This window comes from Schistocerca cancellata, chromosome 2 (assembly GCF_023864275.1).
Source record: "Schistocerca cancellata isolate TAMUIC-IGC-003103 chromosome 2, iqSchCanc2.1, whole genome shotgun sequence".
Taxonomy (NCBI): Eukaryota; Metazoa; Arthropoda; class Insecta; order Orthoptera; family Acrididae; genus Schistocerca; species Schistocerca cancellata.
Genome location: NC_064627.1, coordinates 349,977,217 through 349,998,080, shown reverse-complemented (window position 1 = coordinate 349,998,080; position 20,864 = coordinate 349,977,217). Strand labels below are relative to the sequence as shown.

General features: G+C 42.0%; 1 protein-coding gene across 1 annotated transcript in view; it reads left to right on the top strand.

The window, feature by feature from the left end:
• The first annotated feature begins 3,753 nt into the window (after positions 1–3,753).
• The window catches only part of LOC126153937 (pickpocket protein 28-like), a 164,765-nt gene continuing 147,654 nt past the window's right edge, over positions 3,754–20,864 (top strand). The window contains exon 1 of the mRNA XM_049916103.1: positions 3,754–3,761. Within this exon, the coding sequence (XP_049772060.1) occupies positions 3,754–3,761 (8 nt within the window). The remainder of the gene's footprint in view (positions 3,762–20,864) is intronic.

Genomic DNA, 20,864 nt, shown 5'->3' with positions numbered 1-20,864 from the left:
TACCTCTGAGTACTAAATTTCGAACGTTTCACAACCCCAACCTTCTTCTACTTTAATCATGTATTTTTCCTCTGACACTGTCGGCACAGTAGGTAAAATTTCTTTACTTCTTACACTTTCTGGTGTTGCTAGTTTAATGGCCTGCAGCAGAATGTGGTGATAATTAAAGTACTGCTACTTGAGCCAGCATTGACGAAAAAATAGGACTTCAGTTGTGATTAGTGTCAGCGTAACGACTTACCGCTAGACTGAAACAAAAGCATCAATGTGCATTGCAGTAGCAGACAGTTAACATGGGTCTGCACAAGTAGAGCAGGGCTTTGCCCGTGTAGGTGTTTTATCAAAACAAGTGTGCCGGCTGCAGTGAACACAAATTGCAGCGACGTGAATACCGGCGCCCGACTCTCCTGTCCTCGCTGCAGTGCGGCATCGCTAGCAGCTCCGCGTGTGGCGGCGCGGCGCCTAGATGCAGCTGCGGCTTGCTGGACGCATTGCGGGAGCTGCGGTCTGGATGGAGTCTGCAACCTGGAAGGGTCAACTTCGCCTCGCTCTCCCTGTAGCACGCCGTGCCCTCCACCGACGCAGCTTGTCGACTTGTTCGGTGTTACCTCCAGTGGCCGTCACCATCACATTTGTCACTGGTGTAGTAGTTGGTAACCACGGTCAAGAGAGATTGCTGTTAAGGATTGAATTTGTTGAGCGCCGCCAAACCACGTGGCTGATGTTCTGTGAGGCTGTTGTGATGGTCATAGCACGTAAATAGAGGCTGATGTTATTATGAAGCAAGTAATGTTGACTGGGTAGTGAATGCTATAGTTTATTATGGAAGAGCACATTTTGATAACTGTAGATGTTGTTGAGTTGTAATGTTTTCACATTTCCTCAATTAAACAGGTTGTGTTTCATATGTGTCTTGCAGAATCATTGTCCAGGCACGATCTTCATAAACTGATTATAAGGCTATGTAATGTTCGAAACTTTATTGTAGTAAAAGAGATACATTTATGTTGTGCGTCATCTTGCAAACCTAAGACATAAATTTATATCAGGGTTTCCTTTGGTTGGAAGTAAGTGGTGGAAATAATTGTTATAATTGTGTGTGAAATTATTTGTAATTAAGCATTCTTAAACTCTGCCTTATTACTGATATTATTGTGTAAAAATTATCTGAAGTATTTTCAGATACCTTATTATTATTATAATCATTATTATTCTTATTCTTTGGGGGATCATTACAATAAACTTGCTGGATATGTTGAGATTTTAAAAATTCTAGCACAGAATCTGCTAGTGGGGATTTTTAAAATTATGTTAACGAAATGTGCGTTTGCTTTTAATACTCTAATAAATAGATGTTATTTTAAATAAATATCACACCCGCTTCATCCTAGCCTTTCTTCTCAATTTAACTTTAACTTCAGCTGCAACGGTATTGTTACTCCACACAAGTATCGATGCATTAAAGGAACACGGAAAGATCCTCTTTTTGTGCCATGCTTGAAGAACCTGATTAGGGCCGGCCGGAGTGGCCGTGCGGTTCTAGGCGCTACAGTCTGGAACAGCGAGACCGCTACGGTCGCAGGTTCGAATCCTGCCTCGGGCATGGATGTGTGTGTTGTCCTTAGGTTAGTTAGGTTTAAGTAGTTCTAAGTTCTAGGGGACGGATGACCTCAGAAGTTGAGTCCCATAGTGCTCAGAGCCATCTGAACCATTTTGAACCTGATTAGGAAGTTCGAATTAACTGGCGATTTGGGAATTGCTGGTGGGAGAGGCCGACAGCCAATTGCTCCACAAATTGTTGAAAAGGTACTGCTGGTATGGCTCAGATTGCTGGACGCAATATGCGATCTTAAAAACACTACACAACCTGTGTAACGACAGCTTAACATTGTACGATCCGTCGTCGTTTCGGGCAGCAGTAGAGAAATCTCCACTGCCGTTCCACGCTGTCGTGGATGAAGATGGTCGTCATATTGAGCAACGTTAACAAATGTTAGCCTCTCATCTGGAAATTAAGACAACTTCCTTTCAATGATTTATGCGTTATCTCTTCCGTATGTCCTTATAAATGTTTCAACCAAGTGTCGTTGACCTACTGAAACTTCCCCTTAGAAAAATTAATAATGACTGTGCTGGTGGATGGATGTCGTGTGACTAGAGCCTCCCGTCGCGTAATCCGTTCGCTGGGTGCAAGCCGTTCCACAGGACTACATCCAGCATCTCTACGATCGTCTCCATGGGAGAATAGCAGCCTGCATTGCTGCGAAAGGTGGATATACACTGTACTAGTGCCGACATTGTGCATGCTCTGTTGCCTGTGTCTATGTGCCTGTGGTTCTGTCAGTGTGATCATGTGATGTATCTGACCCCAGGAATGTGTCAATAAAGTTTCCCCTTCCTGGGACAATGAATTCACGGTGTTCTTATTTCAATTTCCAGGAGTGTATATATATTTTTTTAGCGCAACGCAATCTGACTTTCAATAATCCCTACAAAAGAATGGCCCTGACTGACAATAACCTATACTTTTCATGACTCACTTACCGCACAAAAATCTTCGTTACACGAACGACTGAAATCAGCAGAGCGCCAATACTGCCAGCTAAATAAAAGATTCTAACTACTGAAGGCATTAACCTCTGATAGGCATTTTTTTGACGGACATACGTCCAGATCGTCCACTCATAGTAAGCTCTCAAAACTCTTCCATCTCTCTCCCCACATCCACCACTGCTGGCGGCTCACCTGGAACTGCCCAACGCTACGCGTTGTTCAAATCCAATTGCCCAACACTACACTAGCGAATATTCCAACAATGAGTCCAACCAGCCACAGACTGCACACATTGCAGTCAGCGATTTTAATACAGAGCGCTACGTGGCGTCACCAACATAAAAACCTAAACAGCCTACTTACACTGCAATCACTCGGTTTACATGGGGACCCCTCAAATAGCAAAAGCTTAATTACAAAAACTGGTTCAAATGGTTCTGAGCACTATGCGACTTAACTTCTGAGTCATCAGTCGCCTAGAACTTATAACTAATTAAACCTGACTAACCTAAGGACATCACACACATCCATGCCCGAGGCAGGAATCGAACCTGCGACCGTATCGGTCGCTCGGCTCCAGACTGTAGCACCTAGAACCGCACGGCCACTCCGGCCGGCAGTTTAATTACAACCACCCTCTACATTAGTACTGCATGCCAACAGATCCACTCTAGGCGTCGTGCGCCAATTCACGCCGTCAACTACTGCTGGCACAAAACTTTCGCTTTGCAGAATCCATTAGAATAACGACTTGGAAACTACGAACGTATTTGTTGCATAAGGTCTTCATTCGATCTGAACTGTCGTAGATTCAGTTCTCGGTAGAATGATTGACGTAAAGATGAGCACAGCGTGTAAATCGCCAGTCGGATATGAGTCATCTCTACGGGCCAGGTAAGGCTTTGAAAGAGCAGAGTCAGAGCGGCGGCGTCGAGCAATTAGCGCCAGCTGGGCCGGTGGTCGTTTAGCGGGCAGTCGCCAACGGTGGCTGGCCACGCCCATTTGTCATCCGGGTCCCACCGCGCGGTGCGGTTTCTCTCGCGGGACGCTCGCGGAAGGACGACGCACGAGGCGCCGGCCGCGGGTCGCGTGGCCGTCCCTTGGCACGGAGCTGCGCATGCGCGCAACGCGTCGCGCCGCCAGCGTCGCGCTGTCGGAAGATCGGGCCCACGGCTCCGGCGTCCAGTCGCTGCGGCAATCATGACGAGGTGAGTACCGTGCCGGCAACAGAGGCGCTTCTGCTGACGAGCAGTCACCAGTTAACACTCTTCATTCTCGCTGCCACTTACGGCCAGACTACCTCGCAGAAATACATCGCTACCCTTCCTTCTCTTCTTTCTCTTTTTTTTCGTTTGCTTCTCCTCGAATACGAAGATTAACATCAATTTAAAGCTAAAAAATCTTTGATACTTTTGTTGCGAAGAACCGAGTAAAAAAATTGGCTCATATTGCCTTTTTGTGCCATGATCGATTTCGAAGCTTCTAGCATCATCAGTTGTAGCTGATACACATACATCAAATCGTCATCGATTTGCAGTACGCTCGGGTATGGCAATGGCCTTCAGTAACGTCCATTCACAAAACAGGTACCACAGTAGCAACCACGAAGAGATTTCTCCCCTCTGTACAGATCCACCACGATTCAGTCCTTCAAGATACATTTATTCTATTCTTATACGTATCTATTTCACACTGCTGTCGAGCCACTCACGGCTGCATAATCACTTGTGGTGGCTACTGACATAGACTGCAATTGCAGAAGACTTCACAATGTGGAACACGTGAACTCTTAGAAATCGGCAGCGATTAATTTTACCCCATTAAGGGGGCTAGGACGTCAAACGGGCCGACTTGGAGCAGGAGAGGCACCACAGGACATTTTATTTTTTGCTGTCTATATTTTTACAAATAAAAGGATTCGGGATTCCCACTCATAGCAGTGGAAGTTCAAAAACATAACAAAATAATTTTTTTTATATGTGAAATTTCATCATTTTTTCGCTTACTGTTGGCTGCATGTGTTGCTATAGGAACATTTTTCTTCACAAGTAAGAGAGATTATTTGATGAATTTTGCACAGCATACAAACGATACTTACAGATGTATGAAACTCTCGAATTTTCCAAATCTATTAAAAACTGTGGTAAAAATTGAGATATTAACTAAAAAAAATTTTTTTTTCTAAACATAAAGTTTAAAACGTAACAGCTCATTCATTTTTTCATAAATTAAATAGATTCTAGAGTTTTAGACACCTGTAAGTATGGTTTGTATGCTGTGAAAAATTCATCGAACAGTCTCTCTTACTTATGAAGAAAAGTGTACCTATAGCAACAAATGCAGGCAATAGTAAGTGAAAAATGATGAATTTTCACACGTAAAAAAATTATTTTATTATGTTTTTGAACTTCCGCTGCTACGAGTGTGAATCCTGAATCCTTCCTGGTCATGCTGACAAAGTTTTACGAATTTACTTGTAAAAGTATAGACAGTGGAAATTAAAATACCCTGTGGTGCATCACCTGCTTCAAGTCGGCCCGTTTGACGTCCTACCCCTCTTAAACACAGGTATGTGAAGTACCTGTTAGAAGAAAAAGTTCATTATTTTCCACAACAAGTGTCTATCGCTTTACGTCCACGATTTCTTCCAGCAAGATGAAAAATCTATGATTAACACTAATACATTTTCCTTTGACTGCAAAGTAATAGCTGCTGTGAATAATTAATTACAGAAGAGAATCCCTTCAGCTACTGTAACTTGGTTCTTATTCCACTACCAAAAGAATAAAAGGTGCTACTTGTTTCTTGTTGTCCGTAAGAGTAAAAAACAATTTTTTGCAATAGGAAACCCATTGTGTCATCTTGTGCATCCCATCGTTAGAAACAGCAGTAAACGATATAGGAACCGTAATGTACTGAGGTATTTTATTTATGTCCATAACATAAAATGTTTCCCGATACATCATTTTTTTTTAATCAGTTTAGAAGACTGGTTTGATGCGGCCCGCCACTAATCCCTCTCTTGTGCCAATTGCCAACTTACTCATCTCAAAGTAGCATTTACAACCTACGTCCTAAATAATTGTTTCCTGGGTGTATTCCGATCTCAGTTCTCCTCTACAGTTTTTACCCTCTACACTCCCTCTATGACGATGAAAGTTATGCCGTGACTGTTAACAGATATCCAACCATGCTGTCTCTTCTTTTTGGCAGTGTTTTATCTAGGCGCTTCAGTCCGGAACCGTGCTGCTGCTACGGTCGCAGGTTCAAATCCTGTCTTGGGCATGGATGTGTGTGATGTCTTTAGGTTAGTTAGGTTTAAATAGTTTTAAGTCTAGGGGATTGATGACCTCAGATGTTAAGTCCCATAGTACGTACAGCCATTTGAACCATTTTTCAGTGTTTTTCTTATATTCCTACTTCGCCGAATCTGGGGAAAACCTTCTCATTCCTTATCAGTCCTAACTTACAACATTCTTCTTCAGAGCACATCTAAACTGAGTTAGATCCTCTTTCTCAAATGCTTTGATCTTGTTCTGTTCCGGTATTCCCACAGTCCATGTTTCACTACCATAAAATGCTGTGCATCAAATATATATTCTCAGATATGTCTTCCTCAAATCAAGGCTTATGTTTGATAAGAAGAGACTTCTATTGGCCAGGAGTGCCCTTTTCTCTACGGCTAGTCCGCTTTTGATATCCTCCTTGCTCCCTTTGTCATGGGTTTTTTTGCTGCCTAGGAAGCAGAATTTCTTGACTTCATATTGAAAAATTAAGAAAACCGCAGGGGAGTTGCTTATCCACATTTTTTACTGCGTGCACGACCGGTTTCGGAACAATAATGTAAAAAATAAAATCAATCATCTGAGGTCGCCCTACCACAGTGTTGTCGTGGAATCACGACGTTATTTGGGTGACGGTGACGTCAGATGATTATTTAATTATGTTTTTTAGACCAGCTGGTGGAACTGTTCCGAAACCGGTCGTGTACCCAATAAAAGATTATGATTTAAGCAACTCTCCTGCGGGTTTCTTCGTTCTTCAAAATGGGCTTGTACAGTTGCGGTTGTCCCATAAACAGATCTCTTTGTGATTAATTTCATCTACTTCATGGTCCACATTCGGTTGTTAAGATTCTCGCTATCCTCATTTCTGCTACTTCTCATTATTTTCGTCTTTCTTCAATTTACTGTCGGTTCATATTCTGTAACCATAAGACTTTTCATTCCATTTAACATATCTTGTAATCCTACTTCACTTCCGCGGAGGATAGCAAAGTCATCAGTAAATCTTATCATTTATATCCTTTCACCTTGAATTTTAATTTCATCCTTGATTCTTCCTTTTATTTCCGTCATTGCTTCTTCGATATAAACAGTAGGGGCGAAAAATTACGTCCCTGTCCTACACCTTTTTCAGTCCGAGCATTTCGTTCTTGGTCTGCCACTCTTATTGTGTCCTCTTGGTTTTTATACATATTGTTTATTACCTGTCTTTCCTTACTGATTTCTCCTATTTTTCTCAGAATTTCGAACATCTTACACCATTTCACCTTGTCGAACACGTTTTCCAAGTCGACAAACCCTATAAATGTTTCTCGATTTCTCATTAGTCTTACTTCCATTATCCGATGCTCTGAAAGTGAAAACATTTTGGCAAAAAGCGAAGACATTGTGAAGCACAATAGTTACACCACCTGTTAATTTACACACTCTTCTTCCACAAGACGGACAGTTTATGTTCCTCAGTAATGGTCCTCGTATTAATTAGGTCTGTTTCTGACAAATTCTTTTTCTTATCACCTGTACGAACAACACGTAACTTACTTCTCTTTGACCTTGTAACTGTAAACGTTGGGTCTGCTCCTCAGTAACTATATCAATAATATACTTTTCGTTACTCTCCATCCGAAGGTGTCTGTATGAGCCACTGAAATGCATAGCACAGTAATAAATAAGTCATTGACATAGAACTGTGTTATATTTAGAGAATGTGAGATATGTGCGGACATGACAAGCTTTTGGTGGCACTTCCTGGCCTTTACGTGCATCTGTGCCTTGTTTGGAGGACGAACGAGAGCAAGGAACTTAACCGCTGCACCTCGCAGCTGGTGCTACTAGAGACAGAGAACAGGCTAAAATGGCCAAGAATGATTCATGAAATCGGTGATGGTCGTTTTGAAATCATCTAAGAAAACGTAACATCACAAAGAAATAAAAATAACAAAAAAAAAACAACTGTAGTAAGACTTTCCGTTGGAAGAGGTCTGGTCTAAATGCCTCTCCAATATCCAACAGACGGTAAATGATGGAACTAATTGTTTGAAATGGACATTCATTCCTAGGGTTAATCAAAGTATTTGTAATTTACAAGTCAACGTGAACATTCAAACAGGAAAAATGATTGATTTTTAACGTTTCGTTAATTTCGATGGACCCGTTAATTTTTACGGTTCTAAATCGAAGAAAAATTAGATACGGAATCGTTCGCAAATGTTTTGAACGAAACATTCTCGAATTCTGCTGTTCAGAATAAATTGTCAGAAAAGTAAATGAGGAAACTGTATGAACTAGCTTATTTCAAATATGAATTTTGTATCCAAATGACTGCGTCATCCCGTTAGTTATGTGGTTTATGTTTGAACATACAAGCATTTTTTCATCATTACGCACAGGAGATCATTCCTGTCATACAGACAGGGCATACGCTAAGTTCTGCGGACAGTACATGCACGTGACAGGTCTGAAGGCAATTATGCAGTGTTTTTTTATGTACTGTATCGAATCAACATGGGTTAACTGTCATATTCTTTTATGGTGATTCCCGAACTTCGTACACATAAATGACTTATTTTCACTGACCGTCTAAATTACAAAGAAACCGTTTAGAGAACTTATGATTTCATGTAACCAGTATTGCCTATAGACAATGTCATAGAACTTCCTTATCAAGTTCAGAATTGGCAGTAGTGTTAACCCAGCTTTATACGAGAGTTGGAACTTTAATAGTGGCAACTGTCTCTATGCTGTTCATTTTTGGCACACAACCTACGACCAGCTTAGAGGCAGAAGTGATGACACTTTCTGCAGGACCTGGTCATCATTTTGCAGGACAATGCTCAAGCACGTACAGTGCAAGCTGTTACTGTATTGTTTGACTCATGAGGCTGCTAAGTGCTATACCACCTACTGCACTCCCCTGACTTAAGCCCTCGTAAACTCAACTCGATTTCTAAACCGAAGGAAACACTTCACGGCATTCGCGACAGAATTGCTACAAATTCATCGGGCAATAGACCGCGCCGTTCGAACTGTCAACACAACTGGCACAGCTAAGAGTATCCTACAACTTGCACATTGCTGGCAACGGGTTAACACAATGCTGGTGACTACTTTGAAGGTCAACAAAACTTTGAAACACGTATCAATTTTGTGCGAGCTGTAAATAAATAGTTGCTACTATTAAAGTTCCAACTCTCGTATATCAACAGACTTTTCGTCGTCGTATCATCGTGTTCACTGAAGAAATACACAAATAATTGTGTAACTGTTTACTTGCCCGCCCGGTTGGCCGTGGGGTTTAACGCACAGCTTTCCGGGCGGGTTGGAGCGCATGGTCCCCGACACAAATCCGCCCGGCGGATTTGTGTCTAGGTCCGGTGAACCGGCCAGTCTGTGGATGATTTTTAGGCGGTTTTCCATCTGCCTCGGCGAATGCGGGGTGGTTCCCCTTCTTCCGCCTCAGTTACACTATGTCGGCGATTGCTGATCAAACAAGTTCTCCACGTACGTGTACACCACCATTACTCTACCACGCAAACATAGGGGTTACACTCGTCTGGTCTGAGACGTTCCCTGGGGGGTCCACCGGGAGACTAACCGCACAATAACCCTGGGTCCGGTGTGGGGCGGCGGAGGGGTTAAGTGGACTGCGGTAGTCGTCGTGGGGTTGTGGACCACTGCGGCTGCGGCGGGGACGGAGCCTCTCCGTCGTTTCTATGTCCCCGGTTAACATACAATACAATACAATACAATACAATCTATTTTGTACGAGCTGAAAATAAATAGTTACCAATATTAAAGTTCTAACCCTCGTATATTCGACAGTAGAAATTAGTTAACTATTCATGTTTCAGATTGAAAGACCGTTTTACGCAGTAGTATCTACATTTGTCTTCAGTTTTCCATTTAGTGGAGAAGGAATGTATCTGCGGTCTCACTTCCCCTTTCCAGTCGCCGTCCTCCAAGTGCAGCTGAAAACATTTGTTGGTGATACCTATTTAGTCTCGTGACCTCCACGTATCCGGATAGTGAAGTTACGGAGTTTTTTTTCAAAGATTCATGTCGTTTTGAACCATCAGTAACAAATGTGCTGTGGGCTGAAGGTAGTTTCAACAACTCTAAAGCGGCATACTAACGAAAATGGAAACCAGATACCATCTCACAGCATAACATAGCAGTCGGTATCCCACAATCGTAGGTCTGCCCCAACTTTCTGATATTAATATGTGTACATTTTTACCCTCATTATCAAACCGTAAACGTCTTTTTGACAGGTCGTTCGTGCAACCATGTAACAGAGTGAACATCGCGTCACGTTATGTGCATAACTGACACATAGCTCAGGGACTAATCGAATGGTTTTATTCGAAATGCTACTCCACTATTCCAGTCAGATGCCCGCTTTAGGGTGTTTCCTGTTTCACAGATTTGGTCACTTCAGTCGTTCTCGACTTAAGTTTCTTAGCCCCAGCAGTTACTGTAGAAGCACACCGTATGTATAACGCTTTTCACGACTGGTAAGGCAATGAGTGCAACACTACAACGAATAAATTCGCCATTTCGAGATGCAGAATGACGATTAACCTAGATGATTAACGTAAATACATGCAGACTTTTGTAAGGTTATGAAGTCGACATAGATAGTGTCAGAATTACATCTCGATTATACAGGACTAGCTTAGCTGCTGCTTGTTCGCTCGCGTCGACTGTATGGCCTGCAGAGGTATTTTTTATTATTACTTGATCGAATTTTTATGTTGTCCACAGGTTGCAACACCTTCTAAGCTTTTCGCGCTCATGAAACACATGTAGCCGGCAGGAGTGGCCGTGCGGTTCTAGGCGCTACAGTCTGGAACCGAGCGGCCGCTACGGTCGCAGGTTCGAATCCTGTCTCGGGCATGGATGTGTGTGATGTCCTTAGGTTAGTTAGGTTTAATTAGTTCTAAGTTCTAGGCGACTGATGACCTCGGAAGTTAAGTCGCATAGTGCTCAGAGCCATTTGAACCATTTTTGAACCAAACACATGCAAGCACGGACTTTTCCGAATGTACTCTTGACCAAAGCCGATACTGGTAGCTGGAGTCCAAAGCTTTTGTTAGTCATGCCTTTTGCGTTCTTGTGTAGATATTTCCGGAACAACTTTCATACCCTAAAAAATATTTCTTTATATCTAACCGAGAAGCGAAACACCAATTTTCATGAACGTGGCTTTAATATTTTTTTAATGCAATGAAATATTCTCTTAAAGATTTTCACCCCCTGTTGCACTCCCGTAGGATTTGAATTTCCAGAAACACTCAAACACTAATATGTATATATAAAAACCGAGAAGGCGAACACAAGTTGTCGTAAATGTAGCCTTAAAAATCCTTTAGCAGTTCTTAAGTAATTATTTATGTTCGAGAAAACTTCGACAAACTTTTTATCGCCCTTAGTAGCCGAATTTCCAAAAGTGCTGAAACACGTATTTTTTATTTTCTGACTAAGTAACCTGATACCACTTCTAGCTTCAAAATTCCTTTAATAGCGACATTTTTTCAGAAAGCATTTCATCCCCTGTTTCTCCCCTTTAGGAGTGGAATTTCAGACAATCCTTTCTCAAACGATGCCTACAGTATACAACCCACACCCTCCCCAAACTTCAAGTTTTTATTCTTAGTGGTTTGGACTCAGCGATGATGAGTCAGTGGATCAATCTGACCCTGTTTCATCCTCTTAGGGGTTGAATTTTCGAGAACAATATAACACTTTTTTTTCTCTAACCAAAAAGCCAAAAGCCAATTTTCAAAGATTTACCTCTAACAATGCATTCGCATTGGAATACTTTCATAAAACGTTTTACCCCCTATTTCATTCACCTAGGGATTCAATTTCCAAAAACAGTGAAATGCGTATGTTTTATTTCTAACAGAGAAGCCAAATACAAATTTACATAGATTTATTTAAAAATGCTTTCACAATTAAATATTTCCATAAAAAGTTTCATCCCCAGTTTCACTCCCATAGTGGATATATTTCCAAATACAGTGAAACAGGTATTTTTATTTCTAACTGGGAAGCCAAATTAAAATTTTCGTAGATTTAGCTTTAAAAATGCTTTCATTTTCGTAAAAATAAGTTCATACCCCATTCCACTCTCTCAGGGCTTCAGTTTCCAATTCAAAAACGAATTTTTTTTTTAATTTGTAAGTGAGAGATCAAATACCAGTGTTCAGTTTTAAAAATACTAACGTATTTCTTTAATGATGATATATTTTCAAAAACAGACCTTCCATCCACTATTTCACCCCGACAGCGTTAAATTTCCAAAATATTGAAACATGTATCTCTTTATTTCTGACCGAGATACTAAATAACAGTTCTCGTAGGTCTAGCATCAAAATTGCCTTAATTGGGACATAAAAAGGTGCTTCGTCCCCTACTTCATCCCCTTAGGACTGAATTTCGAAAAACCCCTTCTTCAGCGACGCCTACAGTATATGATCCACACCTTCTCCAAATATCAAGTTTCTGTCCTTAGTGGTTTGGACATTGCTTTTTGTATTCGTACATTCCATAGGCAATGAACAGATGAGAGCGCTAGTTTGACGCAGAAGCTTAAGGGATAGCTCAAAGATTTAGAATCATAGAATAACGAATCGTGTAAGATATTCAGCATTATAGACACAATGAATAATATATTAACTCCAGAAATAACAGCGTAAATTATTGTTAAGATAATAAAGAAGGTACCTACTACACACGCTACAAATCTGAGCTGTTTGCCAATTGCTGGAAACTACGATGTGGACAGGCACTGCAGAGTCAGTAGCATTTTTTTCTTCCATTCTCTACGTGTAACTTATTAGAGAGGTGGAGAGTGCCATTTTCCCTTTGTAATTATGTTTTCGATCTCCACAGATTCCCTGAATTTGAGAATGTGGCTGCCAGAATATTTCTTAACGTTATTTGAGACGGAAATGGGGATACTTCCAAATGCAAAACGGCGGACCGTTTCTTTCTCAGCATTCTTCAAACCCAACCGGAACCTGGTCTGTAATGATGTCGACATCCATATCACGTTAAAATGAAGCCGAGTACAATGCTACTTTGATACTCCGTCCTACTGTCGACAACTCTTACAAAACTTTCTGACATTGAAAGACAGCTGCAAAAAGATTATTTTGTTGATTTAATTAACCAACGGAGCTAACATTCATTCACGTTTGATAAGATTTTATGTGCTACGCTTTTTGGGTGCAAAATGTCGATTACATGCAATTCGCCAATGAAATTCTTCTCTACATAGATAGTGACCTGACGTGCTACGGTAAAGTGGAAGTAATGTTTCGATGCCACACTGAATTACTGCTATTATGTTAAGTGTACGGTAACGCACAATGATTACCACGAGGGATAGCTATCGAAAAACGCTTAGGTTAGCTGTCCCATGCCCCTATGGGCCCGACAGACGATATTTCATTGCCACGTAACGGATTACGTGATGGATCACTATGAAGCTGTTAAATAAATTAGTTTCTGATCTCTGATCTTTGGCACTGTACATATTCACAGAGGATAAGCGTAATGCGAATAATCAATTAACGATATCCGGCTAATAGACTCGAGTACAGTATTATAATCATACAGGGCACGTCATTCACAGCGTCATCCGTATACCATGTATAAATGAAGTAGATACTAAATAACGCAGGCATGTGCATTTATAACGTAAGTAATAAGAAATTATGTATTATCAAGCTGTTTTATTCTAGGTCTGTTACTTACTCAGTATTGACAATATAAATAAATTCGTACTTTATTACGATTTTAAAGTTAGAAATTGTTCTCTGTTACATAAATTAGTTATAATGTTTTAGCTCTAAGAAATCAATGGACATGGTGATTCTCATGTCGACTGCTAAGCCAAGAAAATTAAAATGTGACCATCTGATGCCTCCTCTGAAACAAATTTCAGTTCCTCTTGTGAAAGAGAGAGCTCTTCTGTCATTTACCAATTAACTTCGCAACATGGTAACATATTTTAGCGACCGTCTGTGTGTTTTCACTTCGGAAAAACAGTCTTCTGCAGGCTGTGCTAATTCTGCTGAGAAGGCAGACAAACAACTTGAAGTTCTCCCCTCGTGTCCTCGGCTTCCTCTGCTTTATTTAGAAACGCGTGCTCCGAGTTCTGTTCTGTGTTGTTGGCAGCATGAGGGCAAGACTATCTCTTCGTTGAAGATCAGAAATTGTAAAAATGGAGCAACCCATTAGTCCACATTTCAAGTAGATAATGACGCACAGTGCCTTATCGTCGTGAAAGACTGCTACATTGAGAACTTTGGCTACTGCATAAACTATATCTTATCTACAATATTTTCGTTTCCAGTAGTGTTAAGGGATAAAAGCTGTTGTCGCTATTTCCTATTTACACCGATTCTTGTTCAGTGACAAAGCGCAGAGCACAAAAAATAAGTAGTTCCCTTATATCAAAGTATACTGCTAATGGCCTCATTACACTGTGAGATCTAGAACTCCTCCGACAAACTTGCTGAGGTTTTGATGATTAAATGACTTCTCGATGTTGTACCGCGTCAGTGCGTAACATACTTTAATTATAAACCTAAAACCAACGTTTTGGCCGTATTACAACGGCTTTGTCTTGCCCTAAGAAATGCCTTTGTAATACTGTCGAAACGCTGGTTTTAAGTTTATAATTAAACTATTGTATGCAATAAAGCAGTACAATACCCATATTAATTTTAATCTTAATGATATCGGCTGCGAAAGACTACGTAGTTATTTCAGAGGTTCCTCGGGGGCACTTTCTCGGTATTTGGGTATAAAGGATCCACGGTCTCCGGCGGCTCATTACAGAGTAATAAAATAATTATGATTTATTCGTCTTGTTACTGCAATCATCACTGTTTCTGTGAAACATCTTCACAACAGTGATTATTCAGTCAACAAAACGGTAACACATCCGACACAGCGTAATGCAGCAACCATTGGACACATGCTATATTGCTGTGGTGTGGTTGCCGTCGGTGTGGCAACAGTTCAAGATGGCGTCGTGCTGCAGCTCTGCAATCGCATTCAATGAACCCTTACACGAGCCGCATATGGGCCAACATTTCACAGTAAAACTAACCATAATAGTACTGTGTACAACTCTGAACGCACTTAACTAGGACTGTTGATATTTTTAAAAATGTCGAGCATCCGATGTATTGATATTTAAAAAATGTCATCGTAGGCCCTCGATATGTCGGAAGAAGTGCCAATATATTGAGATATCGCAGGAAAATATATGAACGTAACGGACTATAAAAATATAGACTGCACATTGTAAATATATTGCCTGTTTTAGAGTCGTATATTTACGTATTGATCTAGTATTACATATTCTGTACGTCAACAAGCTAATAGCCTGTCTATTCCGCTTAGAGCAGAAAACGATGTACGTCACGCTTAGCGATAGTCACTTTGCTAACAATGGTCATTGCTTGTAAGTGACACAATGAAAGGTGTCCTATGGGTCCGTCGTTCGGTTTCGTCACATATCGAATATGTCTAGAACACTTCATATCGACTTCCCTGTTTTTTTCATTTCTGCCGACGATAGCGACCTAGTAGCTGTAATGTCAACCTTGCGTGGAGAAATTAAACGTTGAATTTTCTGTTGGTAGCGTCGATCGCAGCTTACATCAGCATTTTCCCTCACTCTTCTCCGCCCACAGCAAAGACCAATATTGTCATTTAGATTTGTGCTCATCATTTTCAGCTACTGTTATTAAATAATGCTGATGTGAAGAAGTAATACTCTAACAGCCTTAAAAAAAATTTATTAACGCAGCTGTTGAGCTATTTCTTCACATCAGGACCCTTGTTATTCCATTCACCCCCCGCCCCCCCCCCCCCCTCTCCCCGTTCATTCGGAATTCTTCTTTGTGCCACCAATACTTGCTTCACGCTGTCAAGGAGAATGACTGGACGTCATGGAAGCTCAAAAGTAGTAAGATTCTCCACAGGGTGCAAGTAAAATTATGTTCGTCTACAATTTCAAAAGAACAATTTCAAATATTTACCGAAAATTGCGAAAAAAATATAATAGAAAATAAAATATTGATACTCGATATTGACATTTCGATGTCGGCATGTCATACATCTACATCTACATCTATACTCCGCGAGCCACCTTACGGTGTGTGGCGGAGGGTACTTATTGTACCACTATCTGATCCCCCCTTCCCTGTTCCATTCACGAATTGTGCGTGGGAAGAACGACTGCTTGTAAGTCTCCGTATTTCCTCTAATTTCTCGGATCTTTTCGTTGTGATCATTACGCGAGATATATGTGGGCGGTAGTAATATGTTGCCCATCTCTTCCCGGAATGTGCTCTCTCGTAATTTCGATAATAAACCTCTCCGTATTGCGTAACGCCTTTCTTGAAGTGTCCGCCACTGGAGCTTGTTCAGCATCTCCGTAACGCTCTCGCGCTGACTAAATGTCCCCATGATGAATCGCGCTGCTTTTCGCTGGATCATGTCTATCTCTTCTATTAATCCAACCTGGTAAGGGTCCCATACTGATGAGCAATACTCAAGAATCGGACGAACAAGCGTTTTGTAAGCTACTTCTTTCGTCGATGAGTCACATTTTCTTAGAATTCTTCCTATGAATCTCAACCTGGCGCCTGCTTTTCCCACTATTTGTTTTATGTGATCATTCCACTTCAGATCGCTCCGGATAGTAACTCCTAAGTATTTTACGGTCGTTACCGCTTCCAATGATTTACCACCTATGGCATAATCGTACTGGAATGGATTTCTGCCCCTATGTATGCGCATTATATTACATTTATCTACGTTTAGGGAAAGCTGCCAGCTGTCGCACCATGCATTAATCCTCTGCAGGTCTTCCTGGAGTACGTACGAGTCTTCTGATGTTGCTACTTTCTTGTAGACAACCGTGTCATCTGCAACTAAGTCATTTATGTATATCGTAAACAATAAAGGTCCTATCACGCTTCCTTGCGGTACTCCCGAAATTACCTCTACATCTGCAGATTTTGAACCGTTAAGAATGACATGTTGTGTTCTTTCTTCTAGGAAATCCTGAATCCAATCACAAACCTGCTCCGATATTCCGTAAGCTCGTATTTTTTTCATTAAACGTAAGTGCGGAACCGTATCAAATGCCTTCCTGAAGTCCAGGAATACGGCATCAATCTGCTCGCCAGTGTCTACGGCACTGTGAATTTCTTGGGCAAATAGGGCGATCTGAGTTTCACATGATCTCTGTTTGCGGAATCCATGTTGGTTATGATGAAGGAGATTTGTATTATCTAAGAACGTCATAATACGAGAACATAAAACATGTTCCATTATTCTACAACAGATTGACGTAAGCGAAATAGGCCTATAATTATTCGCATCTGATTTATGACCCTTCTTGAAAATGGGAACGACCTGCGCTTTCTTCCAGTCGCTAGGTACTTTACGTTCTTCCAGCGATCTACGATAAATTGCTGATAGAAAGGGGGCAAGTTCTTTAGCATAATCACTGTAGAATCTTAAGGGTATCTCGTCTGGTCCGGATGCTTTTCCGCTACTAAGTGATAGCAGTTGTTTTTCAATTCCGATATCGTTTATTTCAATATTTTCCATTTTGGCGTCCGTGCGACGGCTGAAGTCAGGGACCGTGTTACGATTTTCCGCAGTGAAACAGTTTCGGAACACTGAGTTCAGTATTTCTGCCTTTCTTCGGTCGTCCTCTGTTTCGGTGCCATCGTGGTCAACGAGTGACTGAATAGGGGATTTAGATCCGCTTACCGATTTTACATATGACCAAAACTTTTTAGGGTTCTTGTTTAGATTGTTTGCCAATGTTTTATGTTCGAATTCGTTGAATGCTTCTCTCATTGCTCTCTTTACGCTCTTTTTCGCTTCGTTCAGCTTTTCCTTATCAGCTATGATTCGACTACTCTTAAACATATGATGAAGCTTTCTTTGTTTCCGTAGTACCTTTCGTACATGATTGTTATACCACGGTGGATCTTTCCCCTCGATTTGGACCTTAGTCGGTACGAACTTATCTAAGGCGTACTGGACGATGTTTCTGAATTGTTTCCATTTTTGTTCCACATCCTCTTCCTCAGAAATGAACGTTTGATGGTGGTCACTCAGATATTCTGCGATTTGTGCCCTATCACTCTTGTTAAGCAAATATATTTTCCTTCCTTTCTTGGCATTTCTTATTACACTTGTAGTCATTGATGCAACCACTGACTTATGATCACTGATACCCTCTTCTACATTCACGGAGTCGAAAAGTTCCGGTCTATTTGTTGCTATGAGGTCTAAAACGTTAGCTTCACGAGTTGGTTCTCTAACTATCTGCTCGAAGTAATTCTCGGACAAGGCAGTCAGGATAATGTCACAAGAGTCTCTGTCCCTGGCTCCAGTTCTGATTGTGTGACTATCCCATTCTATACCTGGTAGATTGAAGTCTCCCCCTATTACAATAGTATGATCACGAAACTTCTTCACGACGTTTTGCAGGTTCTCTCTGAGGCGCTCAACTACTACGGTTGCTGATGCAGGTGGTCTATAGAAGCATCCGACTATCATATCTGACCCACCTTTGATACTTAGCTTAACCCAGATTATTTCACATTCGCATTCGCTAATAACTTCACTGGATATTATTGAATTCTTTACTGCTATAAATACTCCTCCACCATTGGCGTTTATCCTATCCTTGCGGTATATATTCCATTCTGTGTCTAGGATTTCGTTACTGTTCACTTCCGGTTTTAACCAACTTTCCGTTCCTAATACTATATGCGCACTATTTCCTTCAATAAGAGATACTAATTCAGGAACCTTGCCCTGGATACTCCTGCAGTTTACCAATATTACGTTAACTTTTCCTGTTTTTGGTCTCTGAGGACGGACGTTCTATATCGACGATGATAATGTCCTCTCTGGTAAGCCGTCAGGTATTTTATCGTTTCGCCCAAGGGGGGGTCCCTCTAACCTAAAAAACCCCCGTGTGCACGCCACACGTACTCTGCTACCCTAGTAGCTGCTTCCGGTGTGTAGTGCACGCCTGACCTGTCTAGGGGGGCCCTACAGTTCTCCACCCAATAACGGAGGTCGATGAATTTGCAACCATTATAGTCGCAGAGTCGTCTGAGCCTCTGGTTTAGACCCTCCACACGGCTCCAAACCAGAGGACCGCGATCGACTCTGGGCACTATGCTGCAGATATTAAGCTCAGCTTGCACTCCGCGTGCGATGCTGGTTGTCTTCACCAAATCAGCCAGCCGCCGGAAGGAACCAAGGATGGCCTCAGAACCCAAGCGGCAGGCGTCATTCGTTCCGACATGTGCTACTATCTGCAGCCGGTCACACCCAGTGCGTTCAATAGCTGCCGGAAGGGCCTCCTCCACATTACGGACGAGACCCCCCGGCAAGCACACCGAGTGCACACTGGCATTCTTCCCCGACCTACCCGCTATTTTCCTGAGGGGCTCCATAACCCGCCTAACGTTGGAGCTCCCTATAACTAATAGGCCCGCCCTCTGTGACTGTCGGGACCTTGCCGGAGAATCGGCCACTGGCCCAACAGGCGAGGCATCCTGTGGTGGCTCGGAAACGATGTCATCACCACTAGGAAGCACCCCGTACCTGTTGGAAAGGGGTAAGGCAGCTGCCACGCGGCCAGATCCCACCTTCGCCTTTCGGCCAGGCACGCGAGAGCCCACCACTGTCCGCCATTCACCCTGGAGTGATGGCTGACCGGTAAGATGCTCACTGCCGGAAGACGCAGCGACATCAGGGGTTCCATGTGATTCCAAGGCCACCGAAGTAGGCATAGGTCTCACCACAGTTGCCCCAACGCCACTACGAGCCGACGCCTGCGCCTCGAGCTCGATGAGCCTAGCAGACAAAGCCTCCACCTGCCCCCGAAGAGTGGCCAATTCTCCTTGCGTCCGCTCACAACAACCACAGTCCCTACACATGACTATGTTTACCCTACCCTATACGGTGACAAATTCCCAAGATAATCTTCTGATGAGCTACTCTGATAATCAAGAAACACTCACTGAAATACGAGACGCGAAAACTACGCTAGGTTTTCCCAGAAAAACTATTTAAAAGCTAAGCGCAGCAAATAAGTACAAAAACGCTTTATACAAACACTACTCGCTGCTGCTGGTGCTCTCGCTCTGGCTGTCACAAGACAACTGCTGATTCAAGTGACTAGTGGCTAACGGCCGCGAAACAAACAAAAGACGGTTTTAGGGCGCTTTCTGTTCTAAACGATCAAGAAAACACTAAGAAATCTAACACGAAAACTACGTAAAGTTTTATCAAGAACTGTTAGTTACTATGCAGAGCAGATAAACACAAATAGAATCCCTTCCTTAGTGGAAGGTCGTAAACAAAATGCAAAATAAACGCTTTATACAAACAGTACTGTGCTGCTGCTGGTGCTCTCGCTGTCACAAGACAACTGCTGATTCAAGTGACTAGTGGCTAACGGCCGCGAAACAAACAAATGACGGTTTTAGGGCGCTTTCTGTTCTAAACGATCAAGAAAACACTAAGAAATCTAACACGAAAACTACGTAAAGTTTTATCAAGAACTGTTAGTTACTATGCAGAGCAGATAAACACAAATAGAATCCCTTCCTTAGTGGAAGGTCGTAAACAAAATGCAAAATAAACGCTTTATACAAACAGTACTGTGCTGCTGCTGGTGCTCTCGCTCTCGCTGTCACAAGACATAGGAACTACTATCGTCGATACGCATCGATATCTTTTTGGAAAAATATCGAGATACCACCAATATTTTACCAACAGCCCTATGCCGTCCGTGGTGGCCAAGCGGTTAAATGCGCTACAGTCTGGAACCGCGCGGCCGCTACGGTCGCAGGTTCGAATCCTGCCTCGGGCATGGATGTGTGTGATGTCCTTAGGTTAGTTAGGTTTAAGTAGTTCTAAGTTCTAGGGGACTGATGACCTTAGAAGTTAAGTCCC